We start from the raw sequence: 11,001 nt of genomic DNA, 5'->3' as shown, positions 1-11,001 counted from the left end.
ACGAGTTCCACTGGTGGTCAGACCAATCGGCTAGACGCTCAGTAAAGGGCAGTGAGCCTAGCAGAGCATGACCGTAGATTACTCCATTATCACTACTACCTGTATAAAGGGGCTTCAGTCGGCCCTCAGCCAAGAGCTCATCACCGAGCCTCCTTACGCTATCCATAGCATACAACAACGCGAGAGCGAGGTATGTTATGTAAATAGATATTTCGGTTTAGACCATGTCAAAGGGGGATCCTTTGGACTATGCTTACGTAAAGATGACATTAGTAGACAATTCTGAGGAGAATAACCATCCTCCGTATTCGACCAGGTGCACTCCGGAGAGAAAGACGTAATACAGCACCCTCCTGACGATGAAGCTGCATCCACTATACGAACTGTGGCTACTGTTTATCTTCGATGCATTTAAGCATCAGGCTCTTGAAAGGTGACCTCCGGGCTGCTGAATCGTTAGAAAGTATGTCTTAGCACAGATGCATCGCTAAGTATTGGGCGACACAGACCTTTGTTATCACATGCCCATCTCGCTGGTTATCAGTAATCTCATAAACGTCGTCAATTTCTACTCGACAACAGCCTCCCACGCTGCATCCTTTGAGTCTGCAGATGAGTAAGTGTCGCCGTCGCTAGCACGTGTGCACACGTGCGGTTCAGCGTGTCACTGGAGAGGCCGGTACGTCATGTATCAGCTCACAGAGATAATGAACCCCTCATTGACCGCCTATCGTAATGCTAGTGGTCGGCTGTACTATACCGAACTGGAAACTGAGCTTACCATCATATGAAATGATCTAATGCGTAGAATCCTGTTATACAATAGCATTGAAGTGTCACATGTCATAGTTCCTCGCTTTAGTCAGTGTTATTGATGAATTGATAAAAAATTAGTATACATTATATGATTCCATTTTATCGTAAACTCAGTAAACATATACACCTTTCAAAGGCCTATTTCGCGTTTAATAATATCAATTCCACAGGGCGAGCAATCATCTAAGCCAAGATATGCCTTAGATCAATCTCGCCAGCGCGCTCGATAGAAAAATCAATTTCGACGACACGTGTCATTAGTACAATCAATTTCGCTGGCATATCTAAAGTAAGCTCAATTTCGAAGAAAGGCGGAAATCGATTTCGCCAGAACTACACCGCGAGATATCTCATCGAGTATGTAGGTAACTACACAGAATATTCTGAATTTCTTCATTTCTCATACCAACGATTTTTGCATTAAACTATATTGAGCTGTGCTATTTTCAAAGTTCTCGAGGGGCTCGTATATATACCTGAAAGTTGGATATAGGTAACGAGTAACGAGTAAAGGCGAGCCGAGTATATGGATACGTGCTTATAGTATGAGCTCATAGCTCATAGTAGCCGCCCTGACTGGCAGAATCGATCTTACTAAGAGCAGCACAGGTGTAGCTTCCTGTGTGGGAGTCTACTGGAAGATGCTGGTGCACCAATTCGTAGCACACAATGTGTCTCCCTCGGGTGAAGAGATCCCTTGGTTAAGTTTATGAATCATGAACTTAACCAAGGGATTTCTAAATAAATACTAAATAATGATGAATCTATAGAGTATAATAAACCTAAATAATACTTTTCAGCATATACTATGATGTTTCAAGATAGTCTACATCGATGAAGTTCGATCAGACCTTCTCCGGCTATTACATTTAGTGTGGTGTTATCTCAATCAGCAAATCAGTGACAATATGTCGAATCAGGTGGAATGGTCGACCTTCCCATCAGTTGGTTGTACTACGACGGTGATGCTTTCCTCACCAAGGCGTCATCACAGCAACGATGGACAATAAGAAGCTGCGGGATAGTGTAGCAAACGACTTGGTAACTGCGGTAGAGACCTGGATCTATACCACACTACTGGTATCTGAGGTTTATCCACGGTAGATGGATGAATGACCTTATGGATAGACAGTCTCATCTCACCGTTTCAGGATTGTTTTCGAGCGGATATCTATATTTGATGTCGGTGCTGGTCTAGGAGCATTCACTGCATGGAAATGCAAGTGCCGATCACTACAGGACTATGTAGTTTGAGGGGACGTTTAGGGGGGTCCTCCGAACGTACAATATACAGTATAAGATGGCTCCATAAAGAGATATCGCTCGTATGATATAACATCAGTCTTCGTCATACCAACAGGTACATTTAGCATGTAGGGGTCTGCATGAGGCTCTACTACTTAATCGCGTGAAGTCTGTAATTGTGGTTGTGTATGATAATGACCATGATGAGTTCGATGATAGCACACCATTATTGAGGTATAACAACATGCGTTGTAAGGCTACCCTCAGTGGTGGTTATCATACAGATACGTTGTGGAATTCCCGAGCGATATATGTAAGCTTGTTGCTCAGCGTGCAGTTGAAAAGCATGGGAGGAACGCTACGCCCATCGATGCTAGATCCATCATATGCGAGTACCACTAGCCTCTAGGTCGGTTTCGGATATCTCTTTTAAGACCGATTCGAGAGCTATTGCTCACTACTGAGCGACGAGCTGTGACGGGACGTCTCGACAGTGGTGGTAGTACTAGACGTGGATGGAAGCTTATGTTCGAAAGCAAGCCCGTGCTGAATCCTATAGGTGGTTGCAGCAGACCGTGTGGTTCTATCTATTTCGTTATCAGGCGATACGACGAGGAGAGTGGAGCGCGTGCAAGATCGGCCGCTGAAGGTGCCGAGGCTATGGTCAACGGCTACTGACAAGATAAAGATATCGCAGCAGAAGTTCGAGGGAATTGATACCATCAGAAGGTTGGCTAAGTGTTATCGGCTCATGTTAGTTGAGTGCTGCTGCTGTGTAGGACTCCGTTGAGCAGTGCAGCGTTGGTACGTACGAGGAAAGCGGGGTTGGTAGAGATGGATAAAGCCAATCTTAGATTATCATTACGTGAAGATGTTATCGTGAACTCGTATGTAGATGCTCATTTTCAACCTCCCTAGAACATACTCTTCGTGTTCGGTGGTCGAGCTTAGACCCATCTACGTTTCACCATAAAAGTATTATGAAACGTGGTGAACGCGACAAGCTCGTTCATACCCCCTTCGGCAAGGTATTGAGCTTTCCTTGTCGACGTGTATACTTGGGAGTGCAATAGTAGCAGGATGATCGTCAGACACAGCAATCGTGTCTATGCTGACTGGGCTTTCTCCAACTACACTAAGGCGGCTATGGGGTGGAGTTTGTAGCTCTACCACCACCACAGTCGACTCGCCCGTATGTATGGCATGTTGCCAGACATTTCGAGCCTAGGGGCATATATAGCCGATTACTGTGATTGCGAGAAGATTCAACAGCTGCCCTCACAAAGACAACCGAAGAGTCGACTTCATAAAACGGCTAAGTACTCAAGCTGGGTATATGGCGCCGCAAGATAACGCATCGGTAGTACTATCTATAACATAAAACGATGAGATGGCATGTATAAGACTAGAGACAGTTGAGTGGCGCTATTGAGCAGTACCGCACTGAAAGGGAATGTGAGGATGTACGAGTGATGGCAAGCCTGGCATCAGTTTGGAGTTGACCATTGCTGGCCAGTGATCTCTACGCGGCGATCAGACAGTGCAGGTTGTTGTCTTCGACAATGTTCCGGGCGAGCGCGCTGTAGAGTGTGTCGTCGTCTATGTGTCGCTCCGCTGAGCCCCCCAAAATGATTAGACCTAGCTTCTGTGCTAAAGCGGTGTAGTGGGGTGTTTTGGGTATCCTCTCTTGAGAGCCTATGGTGAGTATTATGTCAGCGAGGGGAAGGTTGGATAAGGATTCTTATGGAACAGTTTTGAAATAATATTTTCATAAAAGAAGTCTAAATGTCTACTGCTGCTACTTCATCTGATCCTTATGGAATCACCACTCCAGGGACACATCTTGTCCAGAAGGACAAGGTCTCTCTAGAGGACTTCGTTCTCATCAAGGTCATTGGTAAAGGGAGCTATGGAAAGGTAGAATAGTAATGTTGAACACATTGTAAAGTATGTACCCAGGTGATGCTAGTACGATATAAGAAGGATAATAATGTGTATGCTATGAAGATGCTGAGGAAAGAAAACGTGATGAAACGCAATCAGGTAGGATTCTTGATCATTGAGGAGTGACTCTCGGTGGTCTAGGTTGAGCACACCCGGACAGAGCGTAACGTACTGGAGACCGTATCACACCCTTTTATTGTAAACCTGGTGTATGCGTTCCAGACTCCTAAAAAGCTCTACTTTATATTGGAGTACTGTCCAGTAAGGACAGCACTGTGTATGCATAGTTATCATATCCGTATCATCAGGGCGGCGAGTTGTTCTTTCACCTATCGCGAGCCCAGCGGTTCTCTGAGAATAGATGTCGATTCTACGCCTCGGAGATCTTGTTGGCCATTGAATATCTCCATAAGTATGATATAGTCTATAGGGACCTCAAGTAGGATGCATCTCGTGCCCCGTGTCGGCTCATGTGATTCGTTCAGGCCTGAGAATGTACTACTAGATGCTGATGGCCATGTGAAGCTTACTGACTTCGGCCTTTCTAAGGAAGGTAGTGATGGTATCAGTGTGTAGGTGGCATTTGTGGAAATTTTGAGGAAAAATGAGGAACTTCTCATTGGTTTCTGCACGCTTCTACTCGAAATTCTTATATAAACTTGTATAATTAGCGAGGAAACTCCCGGTTTCGGGTGAGGAAAGCGAACATACATTACAACACTGGGTGGTGTACTTGCTCAAACGATCTGGATGCTGTGAGTATTAAGGTATAATGGACAACTCTTCGGCGAAGTCCATGTGCGGTACTCCTGAGTATCTAGCCCCAGAGATATTGGAGAAGAAGGGTCATGGAAAGGCTGTGGATTGGTAGAGGTATCTTAGGTTCATCGCAGTAAGATACAAAATAGGTACTCTCTTGGTGCGCTGATGTATGAGATGCTCACGGGCTTACCTCCATTCTATACGAGAGATAGGGAGAAGCTGTTCGAGAGGATTAGGTATTATTCATAATAACTACAGTGTGGTGTGGTATGCAGATCGCCTCAGGCACGGCGAGCTGTCTTATCCATCGTATATTTCTCCTATAGCCAAGAACTTATTAGAGCAGCTGTTGTGTCGCGACCCTAATAAACGTCTAGGGTCGGGGCCTGCTGATGCTCAGGACATAAAGAGCCATCCTTTCTTCCAGGGCGTTGACTGGTAGTAATTCTCGTGGATGGTATGCTATGTAATAGAGGATTGCAGGAATGCTATGCTATCGCGTCAAGTGACGCCACCCTTCAAGCCCTCTGTATCCACCCAGACAGATGTTAAGTACTTCGATAGGGAGTTCGTTGATTTACCTGCTATCAACAGTCTGGAGTATTCAGGAGCCCCAGTCGCTGATGTAGGCTTGGCATGTGGTTGTGTTTGGATGTACTGTTGTAGATACACCACTTCGATGGCTTCACGTATCAGCCGTCCAACCTCCCTCGATAGAATCGGCAGGAGATTAAACTCTTCGGTAGTCTTCCAATACGAGAGGATATAGATTGTGCCTATTGCTGATGGTTTAGCATTGTTGGAAATGTCGTCGGAGTATGAAATATCGCTATAATCGAATACTTGTCAGCCGATTTATGGTTTCATCATTTACCTTTACTACTAATAGGACGCCCGGATCATCAGCTGAGCTCACTGTTGAGTTGTATAATATCCATTAAGCCACAAATTTCTCTATAAAGAGGGAGAGCTCGGTCCCTCACGAAAAAAGCTCAGTTCCTACACCATGTATGTAGCTATATGGTATGAAGTTGAGATACTACCTTGATCGCTACCATGGCAACTGCAGCAGTTGACCCTGGCGTGCAGGCCTTGATAGAGGCGTATATCTCGAATGCTGAAGTGCTGTCTAAGTGCACAGGCGTCCATGAGGATCCAGTGGTACGGTCAGATATAGGGGGTTAGGTTTTGGGTTATACTGCCCAGGTATTTGGATCGCGCTTGAGGAGCCTATGCGATGTGGCCTTGCGCCTTGGTACGGCTCCGGGAGTAGCGGAGAATCAACTGCCCGATGGATGGAAGCATTTGGCGGGTGGGGAATGTGAGGCTAGTCTGCTACCCAGTATAGTGCTTGCTCGGGATGCCTTTGAAGATGCTGTTGCTAGAATCGCACGGTATGAACGTGTACTCTACCATTATTGGTATCCTGTGTAATAGGTATGGTCTTTGCCATCTCGATGAGCGTGTGAGGCGGGAGGCTGTGATATCGATAGCTCGAGTTTTGGATAATTCGAAACCATCGGTAATGGGGTTTTTATATGTGTATGGGGTAAAAACTATATTTTATACATTTTCCGACTCCCCTTAGTGTGGCGAATCGAATGGCATATGCCATAAATAACAAGATATTTGGAAAATTTATCTCCTCCAGATGCTACCCGTGTGTGGTGGTCGTAAGCTCTCCCCCGATCAGGTCGCCTGGCTGGGTATGCGGAAACAGCAATACTATAAGCCACCGATACGGCACCCCTGGAATGGTCCTGCTGAGCTTTTGTAGGGGCTACCTCTAGGTCATAGTATTGCATGGTGGTAGTTTCTATCGTGGATGCTTGACGCCCCTTGTACAAGATGCCGCTCCGATGGTCCGCCTAGCCTTGAGGGATAGGATAGTATTACCACATCTTCAGTATTGGCAGCGACAACAACGTAATCTAGGATGTGATAAGGCAGCAGCGAACGGGGTAGTAGTAGTAGTAGCAGTAGTAGTAGTAGTAGTAGTAGTAGTAGTAGTAGTAGTAGTAGTAGTAGTAGTGATAGTAGTAGTAATACTAGTAGTAATAGTAGTAGTAATAGTAGTAGTAATAGTAGTAGTGATTGTAGTAGGAATACTAGTAGTAATAGTAGTAGTAATAGTAGTAGTAATAGTAGTAGTAATAGTAGTAGTAATAGTAGTAGTGATTGTAGTAGTAGTGTTAACTTTGGTGGTAAGGCAGTGTTTGTTCGTATAGGTAATCGAACGATGTAGTGACATGCTGTGTGAGCTGGCGCAGGATACTGAGCTCATAGCTGTTGATGCTGCCCGTATCATCAATGGATAGTGTTTCGCAAACTCAAGAGTTGTGTTATCGAGTCGGTGACTGACGGTCTGAGTAGTTTTTCAGTGGATGGATCGCATAGCGACATATCCGGCAGCTTTAGGGGGGCTCCCTGCCTCAGGTAGTAGGGGGTTAGTGCTGAGAAACAATGCTATAAAGAGAACTCAGGAGGATATATGCCGTATTCTGGGGAGTATGCTAGGCAGAGCCTGGCGTCCTTACTAGCCACGCACACAGTGGTGTTGCTGACAGCGGAGGAACGGGAAACGTAGGTTGGCTGGTTGTTGATGCTGCTGTGTGGGAGTCTTTGTTGTTGAAGTTACCCCAAGCTGTTCCGAGCGGCTGATACGAAGAAGCGTGGAGTGCTTGGCGCTCAGGAGGCAGCACAGTTTTTATCATCATCGAAGTTGCCTCGGAAAACACTTCATGATATATGGTGTTTGGCGGATAGTGATAATAAGGGCAATCTAACTATTGATGAGTACACAATTGTGAGAGTAGGGATATGGGCGATATGGTCCTGTTGTAGGTTTTACCAGGCATGTAGACTAGTAGCGCACGCCCAGAATGGCGCTGGGGAGATGACTGAGGACCTGCTTACAGTGGGGACTACAGAGGACTCCTATGTGGTCTCGATGAGTTCCGACAGGTTCCCCCTGTGAAGTTGCCAGTGTTCGAGGGTGTCCAAACTGAAACTCCTCCTGCCCCTCCTACCTCTACACGGCATTCTACTGATGATGTAGCTGATGAGGTGATTGCTGAGGAGTATGCCAACGGCATAGACCTTAGCAGCCCTGTGTGGAGGATCTCACGTAAGGCTTGCTGGGTGTATAGGGAAGGACTTGCTGTTGAATAGGCAAGCACCTTGAGAAGTATACTGAGGTTTTCAAGGCTATATCTACCTCTGGCTTCGTGTGTGGTGCCGATGCTAGGGATCTCCTTATCAAGAGTAATCTCACTTCTGAGGTGCTCACTACGATATGGGTACTAAACTCAACTGCAGGGAGTATATTCACTGTCGTGGACCTCAGGACCTTGCTGATGCTGGTAGAGATGGCCAGCTATCGTATCCCGAGTTTCTGGTGGCGATGCATTTGGTGACAATGGCCAGAGCTGGTTATTCAATACCACGCTCCCCTACGATCGTAGATTATTCAAACTTCATGGAGTTTCTTCACCCTAGTGATATGCAAAACACTAGTGAAAAACTTATTTTACGACTACCGCATATCACCGCGAATATCGCGTTTTTCACCGAGTTTTACGCCACCTCACGTAAAACGGGTGAAACTTCACTATAGTATTATAAGATGAGGAATAGTGGTGATAATATGGTTATCAACAATGTCTGTTATTTCAATTATTATAATTGGAGTTTCACCCGTTTTACGTGAAGTGGCGTATTACTCTGTGAAAAACGCGATATTCGCCGCACTACGCAGTAGTCATAAAATATGTATTTCATATCATGGGTGAAACTCCATTAGTATCAATTCTTATCCGTAGTATCATATCACTCTTTCTGCAGGTCTACCAGCTGCTCTATCCGCAGTCCTTCGGAACCCTCCCGAAAAGGTGCTAGTAGAAGGCGCTGGTGGTGCAGGGACGGAGGCATCCAACAGCGCGATGGAGCTATCAGCTTCTATTCGTAGTAATGCCCCCTCTACAGAGGAGACTATCAGCGATAGTATGGTCGGAGAGAAAAAATGTAAAAGGGGTGGTATACAGTATTTCTCATAAATTTGGAATATTGTCTAAAAAGTTAATTGCTTGATAATCACGGAGAATTTCGGGTTCGTATGAATACAGTCTGAACTAACTGTGACCGTTTTATGACTATACAAAATCACTTGCGCAGAATCTACCATATTTTATTGGAATTTCGTGAATGTGAATCAGTAGAGTTTCACCGTAGTGATATGAAAAACATATTTCACGACTATTGCAAGGCGCAAATATCGGGATTTTCACGAAGTCACGTAAAACGGGTGAAACTCCAGTGTTGTGCCGTTCAGTGTTGTCACACACAGCGAGTTTACCTAATCTCAAGCCGAATGAAGCGAGCAGTGTCGAAGGTAGTACTCACGGTATACTTCTTGTGTGGAGCTGATGATCTCAGGAGAAGTGCCGCAAACAGCCCCTCAGCTAGCAGTTGGTGATAGTAAAAAGGAAGGGGCCGATCAGGTGGGAGGGCTCTTTGGGGTTAAGTAAAATTCTGGAGCAAAGATCACCATAGGCACCTTCGTTACGGGATACTATACGTGAGCAGCTGTATAAGCAACGAGAACTGAGGCAGAAGCTACGCCAAGCTGGGGCTAGGCTTCAGGAACTACGACACCAGAATAAGGACTTGTCTGATAAGGTTCGTAAAGGGTATAGGGAGCATGGCATTGTAGGGGGGTTGTTCTTCAGAGGACGAAACTAGAGAAGTCGATAGAAGCTTCGGAGAAGGCTATGCTGCTTGTAAAACGATGGCTTGAGGAGGCTCGTAGGGATGTAGATGAGGCTCGTAGATTGGCTGGTGAACATGTTGATGCTGACGGGCAAATAGGTAGGGGCTTTTGTGGGGAGGTGGAGGGGGAAGAGACGAGCTCAGGTGAGGACGATGAGAAGGATATACGCAAGGTGATACAGGATGAGAAGGACCGTTTGGAGGCAGCGGAGGGTAAGGTGAAGGAACTCCAGAAGAGCATTCAAGAGACCTATCGGACTAGGGTAGGGTAGACCTTGTTGTTGCCTTTTTTACATGGTGTTGTTATCAGAGAGCTCTAGAGAAGAGGAATCAAATATGGGCTGAGAGGCAGAGGCAGGCAGAGCAGGACAGGACGATGGTCATTACTGCATTGGAGATGCAGAAAGCTAAACTGGTGCGGTATGAGGGTGTACATGTGATGAGCTCATAGGGCTATCACATCACATTTTCTGGAAATTCAATATCTTCGTTGAAACTAAATCGAACTCAGCGATGTTCACAGCGTTCGTCCTTACCATTATTTCTACAGTTTTCAGGTAGCCGTACGGGCTGAGAGGTTGAAGACATGTGAAGGTCGATATCATGTACTGAGGGATGCATGATCTTTTAGAATGTATTCCGTATTAGGCTACCCGGAATGCGACACTCACCAGTGTCGAGGAGTGGCAGCGGAGTGCTGGTACAGCTCCACGACTACCAGCATCGCTCTACTCGCATGGTGATACATTAGGATATGAGTTCTGATGAGGTCTTGTCCTGTAGGTCCTCCTCCAGCTGTGGGGGAATCTGATCGTAGTAAAGGTATACCTACGGAAACCTACTTGGATAGGAGCACCACCTACTACCACTGATATTCACAGTCTTGTTAGAATTCTGGATACTTATAACTTTTGTCAAGTCCAATAACAATCCTTATTAGTGTTTTGTTATATCTGTTTTTGAAGTCCCGCTGCTATTCGACTAGCTCTTGTACCATATTGCCCTCTGTTCCTCCTGATGCCACCTAGAAGGGGCATCGCTATCGGCCAGTCCACCAAGTCGGCGGCATCACTCGTATCTAGCCGTAGTAGTAGTCGTAGCCGCAGTGGCAGTCCTCGCCGGCAACGATCAAGGAGTAGAACCCCAGATGAAAGGTCGCCTCGGTAGGGATGATGCCTTTTATTGTTTCGACATTTCGCGTTCATTAGGTCCCCGTCTGTTGCATCAGAGAAGAGTGTGTCGTCGTCCTCCTCGTCGTGTAGTTCAGCCCTGCTGAGCCCTAGGTCAGTGGTCAGCAGTAGTAGTGTCGAAAGTGTACACAGTACTACGTCATCAGTACAGGACGATGATCAAGGAAGAGGGTAGGGGTGCAAGTAGTAGTTCATGTTGGTGTGGTAGGATGCATTATAGGTCCAGAAAGCGGCAAAAACGAGATACTTCCGATGCAACTCGATGGGAGGCTATGAA

At 46.0% G+C, this 11,001-nt stretch overlaps 2 protein-coding genes across 2 annotated transcripts; both read left to right on the top strand.

The window, feature by feature from the left end:
- The first annotated feature begins 3,836 nt into the window (after window positions 1–3,836).
- Pmar_PMAR004868 (RAC-beta serine/threonine-protein kinase-A, putative) lies at window positions 3,837–5,639 on the top strand. Its single transcript, XM_002769741.1, has 10 exons — window positions 3,837–3,978; window positions 4,021–4,104; window positions 4,147–4,266; window positions 4,314–4,444; window positions 4,491–4,558; window positions 4,773–4,872; window positions 4,914–5,003; window positions 5,053–5,205; window positions 5,251–5,392; window positions 5,434–5,639. Exons 1-10 carry the CDS (start codon window positions 3,847–3,849, stop codon window positions 5,482–5,484), a joined length of 1,071 nt encoding a protein of 356 aa, XP_002769787.1. The 5' UTR covers window positions 3,837–3,846; the 3' UTR covers window positions 5,485–5,639.
- Window positions 5,640–5,823: 184 nt separating this feature from the next.
- Pmar_PMAR004867 (conserved hypothetical protein) lies at window positions 5,824–10,157 on the top strand (the record flags this gene model as incomplete). Its single annotated transcript, XM_002769740.1, has 21 exons — window positions 5,824–5,928; window positions 5,974–6,161; window positions 6,205–6,289; window positions 6,461–6,540; window positions 6,581–6,728; window positions 6,996–7,068; window positions 7,149–7,203; window positions 7,285–7,350; window positions 7,402–7,573; window positions 7,622–7,684; window positions 7,732–7,894; window positions 7,939–8,066; window positions 8,114–8,198; window positions 8,611–8,790; window positions 9,098–9,157; window positions 9,202–9,266; window positions 9,319–9,444; window positions 9,495–9,633; window positions 9,679–9,797; window positions 9,845–9,949; window positions 10,092–10,157. 21 exons carry the CDS (start codon window positions 5,824–5,826, stop codon window positions 10,155–10,157), a joined length of 2,271 nt encoding a protein of 756 aa, XP_002769786.1.
- Between the last annotated feature and the right edge of the window lie 844 nt (window positions 10,158–11,001).

The sequence above is a fragment of the Perkinsus marinus genome (assembly GCF_000006405.1).
Source record: "Perkinsus marinus ATCC 50983 genomic scaffold scf_1104296964984, whole genome shotgun sequence".
Taxonomy (NCBI): domain Eukaryota; phylum Perkinsozoa; order Perkinsida; family Perkinsidae; genus Perkinsus; species Perkinsus marinus.
This window is presented reverse-complemented; position numbering and strand designations above follow the sequence as displayed.

Excerpts from the sequence above, each read along its gene's own strand:
- Pmar_PMAR004868 (XM_002769741.1), top strand. The coding sequence starts at position 3,847 with ATGTCTACTGCTGCTACTTCATCTGATCCTTATGGAATCACCACTCCA. Across the intron at positions 4,559-4,772 it reads CTTCGGCCTTTCTAAGGAAG|GTATAATGGACAACTCTTCG; the intron begins GTAGTGATGGTA and ends GTGAGTATTAAG. Across the intron at positions 4,873-4,913 it reads CATGGAAAGGCTGTGGATTG|GTACTCTCTTGGTGCGCTGA; the intron begins GTAGAGGTATCT and ends GATACAAAATAG.